At 40.6% G+C, this 24,572-nt stretch overlaps 1 protein-coding gene across 1 annotated transcript in view; it reads right to left on the reverse strand.

Annotated features, from left to right (window-relative positions):
• The window catches only part of LOC136678091 (M1-specific T cell receptor beta chain), a 107,587-nt gene that overhangs the window by 27,551 nt on the left and 55,464 nt on the right, over window positions 1–24,572 (reverse strand). The window contains exon 3 of the mRNA XM_066655969.1: window positions 19,744–19,751. Within this exon, the coding sequence (XP_066512066.1) occupies window positions 19,744–19,751 (8 nt within the window). The remainder of the gene's footprint in view (window positions 1–19,743; window positions 19,752–24,572) is intronic.

Here is a 24,572-nt window from a genome sequence, read left to right on the forward strand (position 1 = left end):
GAGACTCTGAAAGCAGGCTGCAGTGAAAGGTAATATTTTTCCCTTCAAGAGCTGTCATAAAGGCTTCAGACTGGATAATTTGTTGAGTAAAAGCCTCAGCTGTGGGGGGAAAAAAACGGTTTAGCAAACAGTTGGAGCATCTGTACACAGATTAAAATACAACTGACATCCATTATTAGACTAATGCTAAAATATACAGCATTTATCCATCACTCAACGTATACCCAGAATCAGCAATGAAAAGACAGCTGTCACCAGCATGTTTTCAGAAGAGGAAGTGGATTGAAGGGTTGTGTCATGCAGACTGATAGATGTTGGGCTTATGATAAATGTCGTATACTGTGCTCAAGGTTGTGAAGAAACTTTATTTGTTGAATTCAGTTGCTGTAAGAGCACCCAATTCATACAAATTCAAGTGAACATTCACAGCTTTTATTCTAGTAGAAACACTTCGGGACACTTTGTAGCAGCTGCTCATGACCTCAGAGCCTCAGTGCTCAATGCCAGGAATGGACAAGAGGAATAAAAAAGATATAGTACATTGTAGGTTTGTATTGCCCTCATGGTGAAGGTTTTATTTCTTTTGGTTCATTAGGCAGATAATTATAAAATCATTTTTTGACCATCATTGCAATTATTATAATTTTTTTTTCACTGGAGCTGTTTGAGATATGTTTTATTCCTCAAAGAATAAACTGTGAGACCATGATGAATATAACAAAGATTTATATCCAAATATTAACTAAATTAAACAAATTTTAAGTCATGTTACACAAAGAGAGAGGTGTAAATATATATTGCCCCTTACTGATCTGAAAGGGGCAACAAACAGTTACATATTTTTTTTTGTTCTTTGTTGTTAAAAAAGCACAGTTCCTTTTCAGTTTAGTTTATGTTTGTAGATTATTTTCAAAATGAAATAATACATGATATAAAATTACAGTAGATGGGCCCAAAATCATTGAACAACAAAACTTGAAATTCAATGTTTTTATTTTATTCAATGTTTTATTTTATTTTATTTGTAAGTATTTTTGTGTGTGTGTGTGTGTGTGTTTTATATACAGCTTCAGTGAAGAATCAGTAGGAATCTCCATTCTCCCCTCATCTTTCTCCTTCAAGGTGTTTTGAGTCATGTAGACTGGATACACGTCTTGAATATTTGTACTGGGGTGAAAATTACAATCATCATTAGGAAAGGCAAGGGCCAAAAGCAGTCAGTCACATGTAACATAGGCAAATCCATGCTCAAAAACTACACAGAATGCAAAATATAAAGCTGCAAGTTGTAACATTTCACGTGTGTAAATATCCCACTTGCGAGTGCAAATGTGAAACACAAGCATAGAGAGGAATTGTGTGCGCACTCAGTCCTGCTTTTCTTCATTCTCGATTTTAAAGTTTCCCTTGTGCGGCAAGATCTTTTCTCTCAGGCTCCGTCTACACTTTAGAGGATTTTCTGTGCTCTGGTTTTGAAATGGGTGGGTTTTTTGACAGGTTGGGGGCGGGACCAGGGTTGTTTCTCTCATCAGCTATTAGCTGATGACTTCTTATTCTGTGACTGCCCACCTCATACACTGTGCCCACATACTAGAAGCTTGTGAGATACACATTTGCGCTTGAGGGATATTTACACATGGGAAATATCAAAACGTATAGGTTTCCAGCTGGTGTTTTTGTGCCTTCTACTTTTGACATGTTGTGACACTGTAAAATTACCGGTTTACCTGTTATTCTCAGATTATCTGATTCTGCATCTCACATTCTAAATCTGATGGAGAAAAGAAAGGAAAAGCATTAGTGAAAATCACATGGATGATCTCCTATACATCAGTATGTCAGTGAAATATTGTTTCACTCCCTCAGAACATTGCGAGCATGAAGTCTGTGGAAAATAAGAAATTATAAATATACTTAGATAAGAGTGAAGTAGTAGGTGCCTGCTGTAGGAGAGCTGTACATATTGGCATTAGGAGTAAATTCAGCAGGCGTAGTTCTGTTAAATGGAATTATTACCTAACGTCCTGAGATGAATCCAGTGGCAACTGGCAGATGGTCACCAAGAATGACCTGGTGAAGTCTGTTTTGCTGGTCAGAATGCGAGGTGCTCCCACCCTCTCAGGCAGTTTCTACAGGTTCAGAGCTGTGCACCTTCTGACGGCAGCATTGCAGTGACTGCAACAAAAGACAGGAGGAAACCTTTGTATTTCGACATGAGAAATCACAGTAAATATTGTCAAGTCTTATTTTAAGATAAGTATAAGAATAGTATAAGACTATTTTTAGTCGTCTCTCTCTTGAATGTAGTAAATGTGGGTAATGAATGCTTCCTTTTCCACAGGCAGTTTATTTTATGATGTTTTTTATATTTATTGATTTATCCGTTTGTTTAATTGTTTGTTTTAAATTATTAAGTAATTGTCTGTAACCACTTATCCAGTTCAGGGTCGTGGTGGGTCCGGAGCCTACCCAGAATCACTGGGCGCAAGGCAGGAGTACACCACAGTCCTTCACAGGGTGATTCACATTCATTCACTCGCACACTCACACCTATGGACACTTTTGAGTCACCAGTCCGCCTGTCAATGTGTGTTTTTGGACCATGGGAGGAAACTGGAGCAACCAGAGAAAACCTACGTGGAGAACACATCAAACTCCTCACAGACAGTCACCCAGAGCGGGACTTGAACCCACAACCTTCAGGTCCCTGGAGCTGTGTGACTGCGACACTACTACTGCATCACTGTGCCACCTGTTTTAAATTAGTGGTTTTTTTTTTTTTTTGACATAATTATCTGACAGAATTTCAGGAAGTTTGCACACAGCAAATCAGTTTTTGTGACAGTAGCTCTTCTGTGGGACGATTTGGTGCCCAGTCCAGGGTGTGGTCTTGCATTGCACACTGTGATGTCTGGTGGGCACTGGACCCACCTCAACCCTGAACAGGATACAGTGGTTACAGAAAAGAAACTAATGAATAAATGAATTTTCTCTTAGGTCTCTCACCTAAGTCACCAGGGCATTTAGGACATGGTTGGGGTTGCAGTTCAGCACCATGCATTCAAGAGCCAGCTCCACATCTTCATGAAAGAAGCTGCTGGACTCTCCAGCTTTGTGAAGCAGCACAGTAGCAGTGCTTTCCAGCTCCTTACGCATATCCTTTTGTAGATGGACATACATGCGGCCTAGTATTGAAATAGCTGCACGAGCCACAGTTGACTGCAGGTTCTTCACCTAGACCACGTCCAGAAACAAAACTGGTTGCTATATGGTTCCAAAAGTGAGTTGAAAGAGAGTGAGTTGTATACATTCACTGTAAAATGAGAATGACACTTTAATATCATAAAATGAAACACAACAAATTTTGAAATACTTATATTTATATATATTGAAAGGATATATATTTATATATATTTTTTCTTGTTATTTTAAATCTATGATCTACATTTTCATGCTCTAAGAAAAAGCCTTGTGTCCTTTATGAGGCAGGGTCATGTGTGGTGTTACTTAAAACATACCATATGTTACACTTTATGCCAATTTTTTAAATACTACCCATGAGTCTAAATGACTCTTAATAGATTTTTAGTAAGAATGTTGTATATTATGGACACAATGACACAGTACAAATGGTAACTTCAAAGGGTGCCATGGTAATTATGTTGGGGGGAATTACAGGTATAAAATACTCTGGTTAAGAACCGGTCACTGAGAGAGGAAACGGTGCTACGACCGGCATAGCATTCTCTCTCCATTAAATAAATTGTTGTTTTACTTGATGCTGACTCAGAGACTCAGCTTTCTTATTTCTGTCATAATTTTCTACCACAATTTGGTGTAGTCGGCAGGATGAGCAACGGATTGTGGCGGAGAGAGGAGCAGTGAACATGGACCGAGGATGCTCTCCGGCAGAGATTGGACCCAAAGGCATGGAAGAAAAAATTAGCACCGTGGGGGTACGTGTGACTGATCGTCCCTCCGCTAACAATCCAAGCCTCATCTACGAACATTGGTGATGAGTGACAGACTAATTATTTGAGAATAATTATAGTTTAATCTATTCCCCTCCACCTCCCTTTAAGCACTCCATCCTGAATAAAGTGTAGTTGCATAACAGTGTAACTACTGTTGTCGATGGTGCAGTAGTAAAAGAGTAGCCTGCTCATAATGAGGCCTCTATTGATAGACGTATATTTAGAGCAATAGGCCCGGACCGTGGGAAGGAGTGCTAATAGTGTTAGGTACAGGTTACCAAAAGTGAATGAGTAGATAAAGGGAGGTGAAACGTTGTTGTTGGGGCTAAATTTCTCTGAGTCACTAAATCAAGTAAGAGAACAGGATGGGATCCCAATTAATAAAACTATTATATTTTAACCTAGAGATTCACACTGCGGCTCTTTTTAGTCAGATGAGCCAGGATTATGGCACTGATGGTGTAACCTCAGTGTGAAATATTTAAGTAAGTTTACAGGGTGAAACAACCACCCGTGAGGTGCCCACGGGCGGTGATTAAACATTGTAAAAAAAAAAAAAAAAAAAAAAGGAGGGGGGCAAAACTAAACCAGTGTCTCAGTGTGTCCCTTTTCCAGCCGATCCTGACCTTGATGCCGCCCTGCCGAAAAGAACCACACCAGAGAACAACCAAGCTGCAGCAGCACCTGAGCAAATGGCAGTGAAACCACCTCCACCAAAAAAACCCACCAGAGCACCAGGCCTCATTGAACTCGCATCCAGCACCTGGCCCCTATGTTAATCTGCAGCGGGAAATCGAAGTATTGGACAGAGAGCAGTGGAGAGCCGGCTTTCACTCTCCACCCGTCTCCGCCCGAACCCGAACAAAGACTTCAGGTGGATCTGAAGAGGGAGAACGATTCCAGAACCCAAGCGGCTCCTTCCCAATGGTAGAGGTGGCTGGCCCAGAAGAACCCGTTAGTACATTGATACTGGACTGAAAAGGAGATGGTAGAAGCTACCTCTGATCTGTCCAAGTAGGAGGATGGAAGTTCAGAGAAGAATTTGAGGATTTTTGCTAGTCATGTTGCCTGACTGAGAACAAGATAAGGCAAAAAACAAACAGAAAAAAAAGCGGGCAGACACTTTGGATCAAGCAAGTTGACGACGGAAAACTGCAAGTTGATGTTGGTACAAGCAAGTTGCGACCCTCCCCACCGTTTCATGTGAAGGAGGTCGAGGAAGAGGACAGGGGAGGGGTCGAGGGCAAAGCAGAGGAAGAGGATTTGCAGGCAATGGGCCAGTTTTCCAGACAAACGTGTTTCAGAGAGATATATGGGTGAATCGGTGCTACAATTGTGGCAAACAGGCAAATTGTGCTCAGGAGGAAGAAAAGCCAGAAACAGCACACTGCGAGAAGTGACGGGCGGCGGAGGGGCAGGACGCGGTGAGATGGGACCCACTGACACAGCGAAAAGGGAAGTACTCTCTTCTCCTTATTTTTCATTAGTGCAACAACTCACAACATGCCAACTGAGTATGCCCGAAATAACCTTTACTGTAGAAGATAAAACTTTGGATTTTCTGATAGATAGCGGGGCGGGCCACTTAGTAGGACAATCAGAAATTTCTTAGTGATAAATTTATTACCAAAAGCAATAATTATAAGGATTTTCAGGAACTCAAAACTTAAGTAAACTGTCTGACTAGATAATTGCTATAACTCTGCAGATCAGATAATGTTATAGAAACTAATAATAAAAAATAATAAATAAAGGGGATTTTATTGATAGACCATGCAAAGTATTTATTATGCAAAAATATAAGAAATTCTATGTGTAGATTGGCTGATCTGAAATATGTGATTTCAAGGGATTACCTAAGACTGAATGGAATCCCCCAGAGCTCTGGTGTAAATGTATGTGTGTGTATATATATATATATATATATATATATATATATATATATATATATATATATATATATATATATATATATATATATATATTAGATGCATTTAGTATGATGTATAGATATATTTATGTAGATTGTATGCAAACATGTCTATATATTAAAAAAAAATTAAATCCTGTATTTTGCCGCGTAGACCACTGTGCGAAAAAAGCGGGATTCTGATTCAGATTGAATCACTGAGTTGATTAATTGAGGTGAAAATTTGATTCACTTGAACCTTACATTTGTTTCATTTAAGTTTATAATGCTTTGTTTCAAATTTCAACTTGTTGAAATTGATTCATTAATTATCATCGAATTTGTTGATGGTTTGATTGAGTTTTATTCTAAATACTTGAGATTTTAAAATGATTATTGACAATGAGATTCATTTTATCTCCAGTTTGATTAATGGTTACCAGTTATTGATATGAATTGAGTCATTATTGATTTGAGCCAACTAATTTGCTTAATATAAGACCTGATTTAACATGTTTTAGAACATGTGATAACTGAGAAATCAATATATCACATTTTAAAGAGTTTGTGCGATTAATAAATTTATATCAGCTTTATTAGATACGAATGTGTGTGAAACCCCATGAAACCTGACCTGGCATGGGATAATTATAAACTCATGTAGCTAAACACACAGCTTACACAGCCCTGGTCCCCGCCACACAACTTCATGTAACAGACCAAGAGAAACCCACCCTGCGGGATATTCAATCCACTGCCACTGGAGCAGAGCGAGCTCAGTGGTCCAAATCAGGGTGCATTAAGCAAAACAATGTATGGGAACACACTGCAACAAACAGACCATGTCTCCCAAAAACATACATGAAAGGGTTAATTGCTATTGCTCATGGGAGAAGTCACATGAGCAAAGGGGGGTGATGGATATGATAGCTAGACATTGGTATGCACCCGGACTCTCAACACTCACCCAACATTTTTGTTCAGCATGCCTCAGGTGTGCACAAAACACACACAGGCACACACAACCTCTGTTGCAACAACCTGTAGGTCACCCCCCCAGCGACAGAGCCATTCCAACATTGGCAGATTGATTTTGTAGAGCTAACACCAGCAGAAAGGAAGCGGTTTCTCCTGGTCTGTGTGCATGTTCAGTAAATGGGTGGAAGCTTTTCCACAACCACAAACCAAGTGACTGGGTGCTGATACGGGACCTCCGCAGTGGACTGGACCAAACCAGGTGCTCCTAGTGACCCACACAGCCGTGAAAGTGGAAGGACGAGGGACGTGGGTACATCATACTCACTGCATGAAGGCTCCAACCTCACCTGAAGAAACAACAACTTAAGAGTGATAATAATGGGCAACCCCAAAGGAGTAGTAATGATGGAATTAGGACTGGGCTGTCTGCTGACCATCATAGGGACACTGTATATTTTAACCACTAAACATGACTTTAGTGGCTCTGGTGAGGTGTACTTCACACAACCAGGGAAGGATGTTTTTGGGCAGTATGCCAACTTCACAGCCCATGCATCAGGTATAAATAATACTTTTTATGCTTGTGCTTTGATACCACACACTGCAGCTGACCCGTTGTGTTGATGTTTTTTAAATATACACAGACATATATGACACAGTGAACAAAACTTGGCTCAATATTGTTCATAGGAATGCTGATGCTTTTCTTAGAGGGAAGCGGGAACAACCAGAAGCTGATGTTCAGCTCAGAATAACAGACACCAGGGTTTTCCCTGGGTTTTTGGTTGGTGAACACTGTTGTACTTATATTCCTCCTAACGATGCCCTGGAAGGTAATATCAGCGCGGTTCTGCGCCAAAGGCGTACTGTGGCTGCTCAACTCAGGAATGAAGAGCGGCGTGTTAGTTCATGGCCTGAGGTTTGGGGCTCCATGTTTGCTAGTTTACGTAGCATATTCTTCATGATTTTGCCTATTCTCATACTGCTGGTGTTTTTGCTTTGATGTGGACCATTGCTGTGTAATTGTATTTTCAAAAAATTGTCTCGTCGTGTTCAAGCAAGATACCAGCTCCTGCAGATCACAAATGACTCCAAACCTGATGAAGTAGATAAAGACCTGGGGCTGGAACATTGGTTTGGTGAAAATAATCTGTAAAATGATTGATTAGAATCAAAGGGGGGGGGGTGATTTGTTTTATTGAAATGATTCATAATCAATAGAGGTATTTTTGTTTATTATTTTAAATCATCAACGACCATGTATGCTTGTGTAACTTGGATTGTTTTATTCTCTGTGAGGACAGTGGGCTTAAATGTGTGTGTTTCAAATAACAGCATATCAATACCTTTCCTTCAATCAACACCTTTTGTCTCCTGTCAGGAACGAGGGGCGGACTGAAAGAGGCGGACGCACTTGCTAAAACACAGTAAACGTTTATTTTAACTGAAAATAACAAAACAGACTTTAAACATAAGGAAAACAGACTAAACTACACACTAAGAAATAAACAGGGTAAACGGGGACAGACGGACAACAAAGCGAAACGACGACAGAGGAAACTTCGGAGACAGACAGAAAACACGACTGACTTGACATAGGAGAAATGTGAAATGTACGACAAACAGGACGTGAAACAAGAGGGCTTAAATACAGACACAAACGAGACACACCTGGACAGATAACGAGGATGGGTTAACACATGACACGGACGAGGAGGCGGGACGAGGGCGGAGACAAGGATATAAACAAAACATAGCCATGTGCTAAAAGCATATGGCCGGGGACAACAGACATGACAGGACGAAGGCGTGACATCTCCAGGCCACAGAGAGGAGAACTAATGGTAGATTGGCTTGGAGTCATACTGAGAGCAGAATACATTGGTGATAGATATGTAAAAAAGTCATGGTATGCATGCTATACCAACAAATGGTATGGTACAAATGGTAACTTCAAAGGGTGCCATGGTAATGATGGTGGGGGGAATTACAGGTATAAAATACTCTGGTTAAGAAATGGTCAGTGAGAGAGGAAACTCTGAGACTTAGCTTTCTTATTTCTGTCATAATTTTCCACCACATCTGTTAATATGACACTGATACAGTGCCACATCATATTAAAATTGCTATTGACAGATTATCAGTAGGAGCCTTAAACACTCCTGTGATAAACAGAGCGGAAGCACTTTCCATTCAAACTATTAAATAACTAAATAACTGAGAATGATAATATAATAAAATTATTTAATAAAACATGGTGATGACATCTACATTGTATATTGTGATGCTGAATTAAATTAAACGTTACAAACAGCATGGCTAAATATTTTACATTACCTCCCGTGTGACCAAGTGGGTGATGTCATGAAGTTGGGGAAGTAAAACATCCTTGTGATGCTCAGCCAGAGCACGAACATGTTTTAGGCCTTCCACGGTCTTTTCCCTTTTGGAGATACATTTCAAGACAATTGACAGACATGTATCCAGTGGCAAAATGTAATTACTAGTGTCTTTGGAAACTGTGTCTGCCATAAACGAAATGCATCAGCTTAATTACACTACGCACCAATCTGTATCTCTAAGCAGATTGAAGGCTTGCATGAGGCGCCGTTTAGGCATCATTGTCAATGGCTCCTCTGTGGTCTGCTCCATTTTCTGGCCCCTGGACTGCTGCATGGGTGGCTTTTCATCTTTGGGTTAAAGGTAGGATTGGTTTAGCCTATCTCTCTTTTATTTTTTATTTTATGTATGTATTTATTTTTAATTATTTTATTGAACAATTTTCTAAAGATATTCCTAAAGAGACAAACCATTTTAAAGGTAACAGAAACCTAAAAAGATTTCCATAAACTATATCAAATTAGGCATATTAGTGTTTTGTTTTTTTGTTTTTTTGCTTATAATAACAGTTGTTTTGATCCTGACCTGTAGGTTTGCCAACAGTGTTGAGCTTGTGTGTTGGGATCCATACTTTTCTGAACTTAGACCCCTTGCTTCTGGGTTTAATGGCGTCAGAGGGGGGCTGAGGTGTAAGAGCTCTCAGTGCTGACAGTGGATGGAGCCCCAAGGAGGTGTTGAGGTCGACAGGACCTGGTCTTTCAATGGAGCTGATAGACTTCACAGAAACAGTGTTTTTCAACACACCTTTTATACACTCTTCCTCTTTTGGGTCTCCTGGTGCAAGTGATCTTTCATTATCTCAGACTCATTGTGTAGGCTCAACATGAGGTCATTATGGTGAAATGGGGGTCAGGTCTGCTCCTTTCTGGACTTCAGTGCCTTTTTGGCAGGTCTGATGGAGCTGAAGCAAGAACCAAGAGCAGTGGTGTTGCTGGTGTGTTCTTTAAGATGAAAGGCCTTTAAGGGATGAGACCTGTCCACACCTTGCAAACTCCCAGGTGAATGGGGGATGTACAGATTTTGCTGACTCCCTTTGATCTTGGGCATCACTGAGGTATCATCTGCAGGAATCATGTGGTACATATTATTCCTCATTGCTCTTCTTCTCTCCTCCTGCTTCTTCTTGAATTAAGTACTTAGTTTCCGTGCTCTGTCAAGCATACACTCATTGTGGGCTTTTTCAATTTCTGGAGTTCTCTCTCAAAAACAGGGTTAATTCTTGAAGAACCCTTGTCCATCCATCCCTGTAAAGACAGACCCTATATTCTTAATGTGTCTCTCAAAGCATAAGTCCCCTCTAAAACATTGGTAATCATCTTATCAAGTTAAAACAGATTAACTCACTGTGTTTCTGGGGAAATTCTTGTTCACAGAAGTCTGCTGTTTTTGACTTTGTTTCCTCCAAAAATGTTTCTCCTTGTTCCCCTCCTCATCACTGCTGGAACTGCTGTCTAAACTTACTCTGTCCATCGCTGATTTTGTAGTCTGTGCCAAACACCTGATTTTTAGTGCTGCTGCTGAAGCTGCAGTGAACACTGATATGTTCTGAATCAGTCTGTAAACACATGATGTCATAACGGCCTTAATGGCAGAAGTCTTACACTCAAATGACTTCATCAGTGCTCTTTAATTTTCCTGACCAATATTCACTGAAACATATCTGTAATAAATGTCTGAAACTGTGCCCTGACACAATACACAGACACTGTAAAGCTTTGCCATTTTTTTTAAATGTAAGAACTTTTACCCACCTCTTTCTCTCAGCCTCAGCAAGAGCCATCTCCTGCTTATCTATTGTTAGCCCCTTTTGAAGACGAACTTCTAATTTTTTCCATGTTGTCATGTGTGTACTGTGCTCCTGACTGTCCTCATGGGTCTTTAGGAGGTGGTTTGCATTTTTCCAGTCCCTTAGCCCTTCTTTATTCAATTTGTAATCTCTCTGAGAAAACATTTTGCAGCAGAAGCAGTACAAACTGTCATTCTGTTTTGAACACATTAGCCAGCTTCTTCTGATTTTTTTCTCCATTTACTAAGACTCTTTTGAAATAATCATGCTGACACCTTCTCCCGTTTTTTTGTTTGGGAAACGTGAAACTGTTCTTGATTTGGTATGGTTTTCTGAGAATAAACTCTATTATTATCTTTTCAGCCAGTTCAGGGGGCCAGTCAGCAGGGTATATTGATGGAGCATTTTTCCAGATGCCTGATGATGCAGCTTCACTTTGGTGTACTGAGGGGGAGGGGATAGAAGTCCCTGATGCTGTTTCACTTTGGTGTACTGAGGCAGAAGGGATATGATCATGTAATGCTGCTTCACTGGAAATGTGATAAGGTTGAGAATGTGTCTTCTGGTGGCCTAGAATGTGCAGAAACAGGATTTTAATATTTCAAAAGTGCATCTGAAATGAACATAATATATATTTATTTTAAAAACTTGCTGAGCTAAGCTAATAATAGTACCTACTAGGATTGGGCAGTATGATGACAGTATTGTAAAACTGTGGCAGTATATTAACCACGTGACGTGACGCAACATGCCAAATCTACTTTGAAAAATGCGACATTTAAGACATTTTGCGCATCCATTAAAAAGACCTGTGGGAGGGGTAAGCACTTGGAGCTCACTGATTGATTATGAAGTGGTGGTTTTCACTAAGATCATACAGAAGGGAAAAAGCCACAATGACGACGAGTGTTAGTTGTGAGTCAAGCGAGCTAGTTTCTAAAAAAAACACCACTGCTACAGATTGGCAACATTTTGGATTTGTTTCAAGTAGAAAGGGAGAGCCAGCAAATTTATATGAGTCAGTGTGAAAGATCTGCTTACAAAAATTCTCCGCCAAAGATGGAAACAAATCTAACATGCATTCTCATATTAAAACTAAGCACCCTTCAATTACAATTCAGCAGGTGCTAGAAAAGTCCAGACTCCGTTACCACTTTTGCCAAATCCAATACAAAAGAGACGATAGAAGGCGATTACATTAGCGACATCTGAAGTTTCTGCTTATTGTAGAGTCTCTAATCAACGAAAATTAAGATGTGAAAGATGTGAAATGGAATAAAAACGTGTCCATTCGTTAGTGCTGCATTTGTGCCGCAAAAATCATCGTTTGTTCTGGTACCGTTTTTGAAGAATTAGACATTATATCTTATTACCTGTTACGTAAGGCAGCCCCTCATTAGTGGCAAAATCGCGCCAAAGTGGTCTCATTCATTAGTGCTGCGTTTGTGCCGTTAAAAAAAATTTGTGTTCATTTACTTTTTGAGTTATAGGCTAAGAAATATTTACTTGAGCTGGTGACCTCACTCAGCCCCTCATCAATGTCCAAATCACGCATCAGTGGTCCCATTCGTTAGTTCTGGTTTGTGCTGTTAAAATAAATATTTGTGATCTTTTAATTATTTAATTATATAAGGAATATTTCTATATGTGATTTCACTGTACCCCCAGGCCAAACTGGGGTTTAAGCCCCTCCTGCATTGAACAAAAAACAATGTACAAAGATATATTGGAAGCTGATGGGGGAAGCTGGGTGATGTTTAAAAATAATTTTATATACATATCACCCAATTAAAAGTGCAAATTTTTAACACAAAAAAAAAACAAGCGCAGCACTAACGAATGAGACCACTCTGGTGTGAATTGGACGTTGATGAGTGGCTGAGTGACGTCACTCATTGAAACTGTATAGCTAAATAACTCTAGAATGAAAATGGCATGAACGTTTCTTTTAACGGCACAAACCAGCACAAATGAGGCACGAACAAATGAGATACGTGTGTTGTTATTATCATAATTATTAATTTGACTAATATTATTAAACAATGAAGTTATGATTATGTGGACTTTGCCTGTTTTCATATTTATTAATTGATCATTTGTAAAAAAAAAAAAGCAAAAAAAAAAAAAACAAAGCATGCACGCGAGCGCCCCCCGGACAGACGGCGCCCTTAGCATTTGCCTACATTGCCTAATGGAAGTGCCGGCTTGTCAGGGATCACGGATGGCGGACTGTCCGATGCGGACACACTCGCTAAAACACAGTACTTTATTAACGACAAATAACAAAACAAAGAGACTTTTACAGAAGGTAAACAAACAGGGAGCCAAGCAAGCTAAACTGGACACGGGAAGCTAAACAGGGCAAACGGGACAGACAGACTAAAGAGTTAATGGAATAACGACTGAGGAAATGAAACAACAACATGGAACACAATGACGAGGAAACTGCAAAGACAGACAGACTAGATAACATGACCGACTTGACACAGTACAAAGGAGAAATGTTCGACAGGAGGAAGTGATACAAGGGGACTTAAATACTTGACACAAACGAGACACACCTGAGACAGATAACGAGGACAGCGGACAAATGAAACACAGACGAGGAGGCGGAACAAAGGCGGGACTACATTTACATTTATGCATTTGGCAGACGCTTTTATCCAAAGCGACTTACAAAAGAGGATCTAACATTCGAACTACAGCACAAATTATACAAAATACCTTACATTAAGTGCAATATGCCAGGAAGTAATAAGTGCATTAAAGAAAGACATTCAGTGCAAAAGATACTCTCGGAAGAGCTGGGTTTTCAATGATTTCTTGAATGCAGAGAGGGTTTCTGTTGCTCTGATAGTGCTTGGAAGCTCGTTCCACCAGCGTGGTACCAGAGATGAGAATAGCCTCAACTGACCTGTACGGGGGGTTGGTCGTGTTAGTTGGCGCACCTTTGAGGAATGGAGAGGGCGGACGCTAACGTATGGTTTTAAGAGTCTATTGAGGTAGATGGGAGCAGAACCAGTGAATACTCTGAAGGCCATCATTAGTGATTTGAATTTGATGCGAGCCGCTAAGGGTAGCCAATGCAGCTCAAATAATAGGGGCGTGACATGTGCTCTTTTTGGTTGGTTGAAGACCAGGCGTGCTGCCGCATTCTGGATCATCTGTAGCGGTCTCACAGCACAGGCCGGAAGACCTGTCAGGAGGGCATTGCAATAGTCTGGACGGGAGATTACTAACGTCTGAACGAGGAGCTGTGTTGTATGTTGAGTTAGGTATGGCCTAATCTTCCTTATGTTGAATAGGGAGAAGCGGCACGATCGAGCTACAGCGGTAACGTGATCTGCGAAGGTCAGCTGGTCATCAACCATGACACCTAGGTTTCTTACAACCTTGGTGGGAGCTACTGATAGGGACTCTAACTTGATGCTGATGTTGTGGAGAATAGTTTGCTTGGCTGGGAGGACCAGTAGTTCAGTTTTGGATAAATTAAATTGGAGGTGATGTTCCTTCATCCATGTAGATATGTCAGAGAGACAGTCAGAGATTCGAGTTGCCACTGAAGTGTCTCCTGGAGGAAAGGATAAATAGAGCTATGTGTCATCTGCATAGCTGTGATAGGAGAAGCCGTGCGAATGTATGATTGGGCCTAGAGAGGTGGTGTACAAGGCAAAGAGGAGGGGTCCCAGCACCGAGCCTTGGGGCACACTTGTGGTGAGGTGGTGTCGCGCTGATGTTTGTCCAAGCCATGAAACACTGAAGGATCGTCCAGTGAGATAAGACTCAAACCAGGAGCGTGCATTGTTCTTGAAGCACATGTCAGTGAGTTTGTTTAGTAAGATGTGGTGGTTGACCGTATCCAATGCTGCTGATAGGTCGAGCAGAATGAGAACTGAGGATTGACCTGTTGCTTTTGCATCTTTAAGAGCTTCCATTACTCACAGAAGTGCAGTTTCCGTCGGGTGGCCGCTCTTGAAGCCGGATTGGTTTCTAGTCGAGAAGGTTATGTTGGGAGAGGAATTTTGTTGCCTGCTTAAAGACAGCTCTTTCAATGATTTTAGACAGGAAGGGGAGGAGAGAGACTGGTCGGTAGTTCTCTACTATAGAAGGAGCAAGAGCAGGTTTTTTGAGTAGAGGTCTTACTTGAGCTTGCTTGAAGGTGTTTGGAAATGTTCCAGAGGTTAGTGAGGAATTGATTACATGAGTGGCTGCAGACAAAATGAACGGGCTATGGTTTGCAGTAGGGTGGTAGGAATGGGATCCAGTGGACAGGATGTGGGATGGCCACCTCTAAGAAGATTTGATACCTCGTCTTCTGTGAGAGGAGTGAAAGAAGGGAAGGAAGCAGTAGGTTTAGGAGGATTCGAAGGGGGAGCCGGAGGCTGTGTAGAAGGGTCAGAAAACCGGGTGCTGATTGCAGCAACTTTGCTGGTGAAGAAGTCACAAAGACAGAGAAGTGGGTGGGAGATAGGTTGCGGAGATTGCGCCGGAAGGGGACAGGGGGAGCGGACACAGTGAGTTGCTGAGGGAGACAAGCATTGAGCTGAATAAAGTAATGGTCAGAGAGATGTAGAGGAGTAACATTTACAGAGTTAATTAGGCAGTGTTTGGTGAGAATGAGATCAAGTGCATTACCTGCTTTGTGAGTTGAGGGGGTGCATACCTGCTGTAGCTCAAAGGAGTGGGTCAGAGAGAAGAAGTCAGCAGCAGCCGGAGTGTCAAGGTGGATGTTCATGTCACAGAGAATGAGCATGGGACAGTCATGTTCAGGGATGGATGAAAGCAGGGTGTCTAGTTCTTCTAGGAAATCACCCAGTTGCCCTGGGGGACGGTATACCACGACCACATAAATTTTTACTGGTGCAGTCATCAGGTTGGCATGGAATTCGAAGGAGCTGTATGAGGCTGATGATTCGAACTGGGTATATTTCCATGTGTTGGAAATCAACAGCCCCGTACCACCACCTCGTTTACCAGGCCGTGGCGTATGGGAGAATCTGTAGTTGATGGAGAGAGCAGTGGGGGTAGCGCTGTTTTCCGGTTTGATTCTAGTCTCAGTGAGGGCTAGGATGTCTAGTGAAAGATGGTTTGCATAGGCGGAGATGAAGTCTGCTTTGTTTACTGCAGACTGACAGTTCCATAGACCGATTCCTGGGAAGGTTTGTTAGGATATGTAACATAAGGCCTTCCTGGAAATTATAATCGATCTGGTAATAAATCTGGTGTTAACACTTTAAATTGCAGCCCGCTAATTACTGGGTAAGTAAGCTGTAAATTAAAATAAGTAATGAGTAATAAAAGGGCAAGATACTAGAAATATGTGGTTATTCCTGGGAATCTTAGAAATATTTTATAAATTAGGCAGGCCGTAAATATAGAGTAAGTACCTATTAAGTAAGGTGTTAGAAAATGCAAGTACTGATTATAGCAAGCAAACACGAGTCTAACGAAAAAATAGAATTGACATGCATCTGATTAGAGAACTGCTTTTGGTGAAAGTGTTGTGTTGTGCACAGTTCAGAGCACCGTGATGCATATTGTTTTATACATCAGATAACAGACTGTAACTGAACAGTAAAATACCAGGTGGTTTTTTGTGAACAAGTCATGTAAAGTTGAGCACTGTGTATACTTGCTGCACAGTAATACACAGCAGAGTCAGAGAGCATCAGATTAGAAATAACCAGCTCTCCAGACGTGGTGCCCTGTCTGGTTATTTCAAAGCGCTGAGTGAATCCAGTCTCATAGTTCGGTGTGCTTGCTGCTGTGGTATAGATGTAACCGATCAGAGTTAGAACTGTGCTGTCCGTCTCTTGACGATACCAGAACATTCGAGCTAAAGAGCTGTCATCATGGCTACACTGAAACTTTGCTTTTGCTTTCTGATTTGATATCAATGGTGGAAACTCTTGAAACGTTACACCATGCACCGTCCCTGTTAAACATAAGAGGAATGCTGTTAGAAAATCTAGACAAATGCAATCATGATGATTAAAATTTGTCTCCGAAGAATCATACATCATACTTGAGATAATAAAGAGGAAAAATCCCAAGCTGTAAACAAAGACATACATCTTTCTGCAAGACTGTGGACTAAAGAAGATGATTCAAGTTTGAGAGAGAGAGAGAGAGAGAGAGAGAGAGTGTGTGTGTGTGTATGAAAGTACATGGGGAGTACATTGACTGTAAATGTTCAGATGATTAAGGATCTCCCCCTATTGGCATAAAATATTGAACAGGACCACCCCTGCCAAAAGAAAAAAAAATCTGACTCAGAATCAGTTTGAAGAATGTAATTTTATCTTGTTGTTATGAACAGATTAAGATATAATTGTGCATGGATCAAGGCTTTTTCAGTGGCCGTGTTTTAACATTTTGAAATGTCAGCTGCTTGATGAGTGTTTGAATGTTAATTCTAAATGTGTATAAATTTATGAGAAGTTTTAAAAAACAGCTTACATGGCCACTAGTGTTTACAATTCTGCAATGAACTGGTGCCCTGTCCAGGATGTGTTCCTGCTTCAGTAATTCCATGCAGGCTCTCGAGGCACTGTGACCCAAAATAGGATAAAGTGGTTAAAGAAAATGAACGTATCAATGAAAACACATTCTGTTATGTGTTATGTGCCACAGCAGTCATATGAATGAACAGTATACATCCCTTTATAATGAGTGCTTTAAGCTGCTTTAAGACGAACTTATTCTGTATAGTTCTGCACAACAGAAGGATGTAATGATGTTTGAAGTTATGCACTGTTGTCTTTCAAAAGTTGAACCCAGAATAAAAATGGTACATGTGTTAATCATCAGATAACTACATTTTATACAGTTTCCTGTGTGTTTGGGGTTTTAGTATGGGGGTGGTATTAATGTGCAGCACTGTGTAATTTAGCAGCACAGTAATAAACAGCAGAATCAGACTGGATGAGCTCAGAAATGGTCAGGTCTCCTTCCAGAGCTGAATGTCTGGTCATTTTGAATTGTTTTTTAAATTCTTCCTCAGGTTTTGGTTCAGTAGCCCCATATGTGTAGCCAATTAGGCTCATCTTTTTATCATCACTCTTTTGCTGATACCATAACATAACAGGTAAGCCATTGTCATTATGTTTACACTTGATGGTTTTGCTGTCTGTTTCATTGGCGAAAATTGATGAGGTCTGTTGAAATTCAACACAGGTTGTGCTTCCTGTTGAAAAAAAGTTAAATGTAAAGTCACATTTGTTAATGCATTAATAGTTTAAGATAAGACAACACTTTATTGATCCCAAAGGAAATAGTAGAAATTTACATTTGTTTAAAAAAAATAGATATAAGAAAATGGATTATTCCAAAGTAAATAAATATATCATTGCATTTGGAAGGAAGGCTTACCTACAAACACAACAAGGAACACACACTGTCCGTAAATGCCACTCATCTTTCTGATTCAGTATCTGAGTGAGCATTACACCCTCACTGATCTAACATCAGTTTGGAAGTGTGTGTGTGTGTGTGTGTGTTTGTGTGTGTGTTTGAGTGAAGTAGGTTGGGTAAGGATCCACAACACACTCCATATTGGCTCTTTTGAATCTGAGATAATTATAAAATGGTTCAGTTATTTCACATCTAAACATGATGCAATTGTACAGTGATTTTATTTCTGAATATTATATAATGATATTTATATGAAGATAGCTTTATTGGTGTTAGAACTCTTACAAAACCAGTCAGACCACTAGCATGCTTTCAGAACCTAAAAACTCACTCTAAAGCTGTTCACTGTACATATGGGGCATTGAGGCACGATGGAAAACTTATGTGGTATATGTATGTAACCAAATGTGGTTGGGTTGCTGTTTGTAATGCAGTTCAGACCATTGCCATATTTTCTGAGGTGTGTTTGTGTTTTGAGGAAGAAGGGGATTGTGTAACAGCTGCATTTTTAATGTCACTTAAGCTTGTTCATTAATGATGGAAGCTAACAAAACTTCAGACCAAAGTCTCTGAGTGTGTGTGTGTGTGTGTGTGTACGTACACCTGTGAGTTTGTGGGGTTATAATAAGACAGCCGTATTACTGACAGTACTGTGCTACTGGCTGTGCAGTAATAAACAGCAGAGTCAGACTGGAGGAGTTTGGAGATGATCAGATGCCCTTCGAAGATGCTCTCTTTGCTCAGTTTGAACCTCTCAGATTCAAATTCATCTTCATTGTTTATTCTAACCATGACACTCATGTAGCCGATCAGAGCTATTTTAGTACTGCCACACTTCTGCTGATACCAGAACATATAGAATAAAGTGCTGTCTTCATTGCTGCAGTTGATTATAACACTGGTGTTTTGTTTGGCAAAAAGAGAGCTTTGTTCAAAATTAGCACAATTTGTCCTCCCTGTTACACGAAGAAAATTGGCAAAACAAATGTTAAACAAAAAATCCCCTGGAACATCCATTATTCTCATATAAGAACATTAATATAAATAAATAATATTAAGCAAGACGTACCTAATAATATGAACAACACACAGAGTACAAATTGTACAGTTACTGACATCTTTCTGAAGCACCACTTGTGAGAGTCACTTCCATCATGTTGTTTTTATATCATTGACACAGCCTGTGTGAAGGTGGTTTAGGGAGGAGCTCCATATTCACATGGTCACTGTTACGAATAACATAGACTCGTTGTTGTTAGTTGTTGTTTTATTGCCCTCTGTATATACACAGCTTAGAGATAGCTGGTTATTCAAGAGATTATTCAGCATTTAAACACATTATAGTCTTCAACATTAAATTTTCAGATTGATAAAACTGTCAGTAAACTTAACCCTGTAAATCTTTAGTTTACCCTCAGATTCATCATCATTTACATCAGATTACACATTATGAGGATCTTATGGATCTAAACACAGAATTAAACAGAGTTTGTAGATTTATGGACATTCTGACTGAATATAGTGAGTAATCTCAATTGAAAACCTGTGCAGGAAAACATATTTCACCTTTATGCAAAATGAACGATAGTTTACTCCTTCAAACAATACAACGTCTGTTTACACATTTAAAACAGACGTTTAACTAATTAAATTAAATTAGAACAACTTATCACGTTGGGCAGTGTGATTTAGATTCGTAAGTGACAGGTTTAATCATTGTTGCATCTGCTTAGCTTGCCTGACTCTCATACAGCTGAAAAGCCACTTGCACATTTTTTCTCACCAGTCAGAAAGACACAAAACTGTAAACAAAGAGTGGAGCCCTCTAGAGGAAGGGAGTGATATCAACATACCGGCCCCGATGACGTCAACAGAGGGTCATCCAAGTAAAATTGGTGAACGACTACAGAATAATATGGTAATGAATGCTCTTTAGAGAAAGCAGTTAAACTTGAACACAAGATTAACAACAATTGTAACAGTCTCATGGAAACACAAGCTGAAAGTCTGTAGAGCTTACTTGTCCATTTTTCCTTCCAGCAAACATAGTTTGTGGATGGGACGGGTATAAATACCTGTTTGTGTCTTTACTTGTACTGAACCTACCAGTCCATCAGCTCCAGCATTGACATCAATGACCAATCCAAGGGGTTGATTGAATTTCCATTGTGTTTCTTGTTAGAGCAGATGTTCTAAAATCTTTTGCTGGTTCCATTCATCCAGCGCCTTTTGTAATTCACTACGAGCACCAACGAAATTTGTTCCGTTGTCTGAATGTATAAATTGAGGTGTTCCTCGACGAGCCATGAAACGCTGAAGAGCATTTATGAAAGAATCCGTGTCCAAGCTACCTCCAAATGAATGGCCCTGGTTGTTAAGCAAGTGAACAGGCAACCATACCTCTTCACCTCACTGCGTCCCCTTCTGATTTTAATGGGACCAAAATAATCAACTCCAACATTGGTGAAAGGTGGTTGACTTGGAGTTACACAACCAGCTGGTAGGTCAGCCATGTACTGAGTACTGATTGGAGCTCTGTTCCTTTTGCATGGTATGCACTGTTCTAGGACTCGTTTTACTCTGACACATCCTCTGACTATCCAGAAGAAATGTCTAATCTCAGAGCTCCAGAATAACCTGTGAGTTTGTGGAAGTGCCATATGATGAGCTCACTTACATGATGCTTCTGTGGCAAGATCACTGGGCGTTTCGCTGCTTCAGGTATCGGAGCATCGGTGACTCTGCCTCCAACTCAGAGTAGTCCATCACTGAGGTGTACTGGTGTTAACATTCTCAAGTTATCCACCCTCAGTGGATTGGTGATCTGGGAGCGCTGAACATAGTCAATGATGGAAATCTCTGCCCACTTCAGGTCATTGAGCATTATAGGTGCACATAGTTTGATTTTTGTCTTCTTCAAAAGAATATCTTTTGCTCATAAGGTCAATGCAATAGCTCGCTTGAGTTTGTACCAAGAGGAATACTTTTGGATAAAACAATCAACTGCTGGAAGACTGGTGACTTTGGATGAGATTGTGTATGTCTGACTTGATTTCTTTACCTCTGCTTCTGGAGGTAAGCTTCCTAGCTTAGGTTAGAGAGGCCAAAACTCTTCTTTCTGCCAAATGACCTTTAAGCCAGTGCTCCTGCTTGCAAGTTTTTCAGCTGATAATCCTCTAGAAACATCATCTGCGGGGTTATATTCTGTGCAGACATACTTCCATTGAGAGGCTGCTGAGACTTCATGGATCTGTGAGATTCTATTTGCGACAAAGGTTTGATACCTTTTATCTTTGTTTCTGATATAATGCAGCACAATGGTGCTATCAGTCCAGAAGACAGAATCCAGCAGGTGTAGCTCGAAGCTTTGGTGGATTTTCTGGTCGAGTTGCACTGCTACCACTGTAGCCACCAATTCTAGTCTTGGAATGGTGGTTGTTTTGACTGGAGCCAGCCTGTTCCTGGACATGATGATGTTACAGTAGATGTCTTCTCGGCTTATAAGCCTGAGATAGGTGATGGCACCGTATCCCGACTCTGTTGCATCGCTGAAGTGATGGAACTGCATGGTGACTGAAGGCACAGTATAGACTGTTGGTCTGAGACATTGAGTAACTTGTAGTTTGCACAGCCTTGGCAGGTCATCCAACCACTGGCCCCATTGCTCTGCGATCTCACTTGGAATGATCTCATCCCAGCCTAGCTTCATGTGACACAGTGCTTGGAATAGTGCCTTTCCTCATAGAATGAATGGGTCAGCTAAACCCAGGGGGTCATAGACTGAGCTTATTGTGCTTAACATGCCTCTCTTGGTGGTAGGTTTGTCTTTAACATTCACACTGAATGTGAGGCAGTCATTTTTTATGTCCCATAACACGCCCAGAGCTCTCTCCATTGATGGATCTCCGTCCAGGTCCAATGATGGTGAGCGATTTGCATGTTCCTGCTCTGGGATAGACTTCAGGACCTCTGCGGAATTGCTCGTCCATTTGGTCAAGTGAAACCCTCCTTGCTTGAACAGGTCTGTCAGCTGCGCTGCTAGTTGGATAGCTTGCTGAGGTGAGTCAGATGATTTTCAGACAATCATCCAAACAGAAGTTTCTTTCATCAGTGGAGATGGTGTCTGCATCATACAGATGTGCATGATCAAATGCACATTTCCTTAAGGCAAAACTTGCTGCACTTAGAGAGCACACTCCGCCTACACGATATTCCTCAGCTCTGATAAGGCGTGGGGCATCCTGTCCCATGACAAGGTGCACATCATCTGAGTTGACACTGGGAATAGGGATATCTGCTAAGTGATCCCATCTGGCAACCTCATCAGGTGTGGCGAGGCAACTGAGAGCTATATTTAACTCATTTAGTGTTCTCACACCATTGAGTGTATACATGTTGCCATCATGCAGAGTCTATCTCAAGGTTTACACTTCGAGTAAATATGCCTCCTTTGGCTACCTCCTACTGTATCAAGATCCAGCTTTGCAGGTTTGCCATTGACTTTGAGTTTCCTTGTGAGTTCTTCTGACACAAAATTTGCGTTGGCTCCAGGATCAAGAAATGCGTATGTGAAAGAACTGATGTTCTGTCAACTAATGTGCGGCGACCACTGAGCTCCTCCTCACACTTCATGGCAGAAAGTGTATCCTTGCAGCCTCACAGCTGGTCCGCAAAATCTCTGAGTTGCACATTGTCTCTTCTCTCTTTAAAGTTCAAAACCTTCTCAACCCAAACCTGGGAGATGGTATGAGTATGGTTCCAAAAATCAAGTGGACTTTATAGACAATTGGTTACGTTTTGAGGGCAAGCCTGGTCTTATAGGTAGGGATGGTATCCACCCCACGCGGGAGGGTGCTGCCTTACTTTCTTGCAGCATAGCACATAGTCTTTTAGTTAGTCAGCAGAGTAGTGTAGATAGCTGCTGACAATCCAGAGCCGGGACCAGGCCGCAGACAGACAGGCTAAACCGACCGTCTGCGAACTGTCTTGAGGCGTCACCCAGGTTCAACTGTATTGAGACTGTGTCTTTCCCCCGAACTAAATGTAAAAGTAGAAAAACAAAATCAGCCTGTTTCAGCAACCTAATCAATATTAAATCATACACAACACCTAGCAGCAACACCTCAGAACTAAAATTTGGGTTACTCAACATAAGATCACTAAACTCAAAAGCACTCATCGTAAATGATATTATAAGTGATCATAAATTCAATGTTTTCTGCCTCACAGAAACGTGGGTTAGACCAAATGAATATTTAGCACTAAATGAATCCACCCCCCTAGGCTATAATTATGCACATAGCCCAAGAATATCAGGCAAAGGAGGTGGAGTATGTGTAATTTACCAAAATACCCTAGAAATTAGTCTTAAACAACGTGACACCTTCTCTTCTTTTGAAGTTCTCTCCACTATTATTACAAATCCGGTCACAAAAAAGGACGCATTTTTATTATGCAACATTTACAGACCACCAGGGCCTTACTTAGAATTTCTGAAAGAATTCAGCGATTTTGCTACAAACCTAGCGGTGTGCAATCAAAAAGTTATAATTGTAGGAGATTTCAATATCCATTTTGAGAAGGAAAGTGACCCACTAAAAAAGGCATTTACCTCAATCTTAGACTCTATTGGTATTACTCAAAATGTAACAGGGCCTACACACTACTGCAGCCACACTTTAGACTTAGTTCTGACACTAGGTCTTAACATTGACAAAATTAATATCTTACTGCAATCCTCAGCAATCTCCGATCATTACTTAATTTCATATGAGCTACGTTTTAGCCATAATATATGTAAGAACCCTTGCTATTCTACAAAGCATATAATAAAACCATCTACCGCCCTACAATTTATAGAAAACCTACCAGAACTATCGACCCCAGTTCCAACTCCATCAGACCCAATGGACCAAGATGTACTAACTGATTACCTAGAAAATACCTGTCGATCTACTTTAGAAAAGGTAGCACCACTTAAACATAAAAGTATAAGACAGAAAAAGCTCGCACCATGGTATAACGATAAGACCCGTACTTTAAAACAAACATTACGAAAACTAGAGCGGAAATGGCGATCAACCAAGCTTGAAGTGTTTCATTCTGCCTGGAA

The sequence above is a fragment of the Hoplias malabaricus genome, chromosome 1 (genome assembly GCF_029633855.1).
Source record: "Hoplias malabaricus isolate fHopMal1 chromosome 1, fHopMal1.hap1, whole genome shotgun sequence".
Taxonomy (NCBI): Eukaryota; Metazoa; Chordata; class Actinopteri; order Characiformes; family Erythrinidae; genus Hoplias; species Hoplias malabaricus.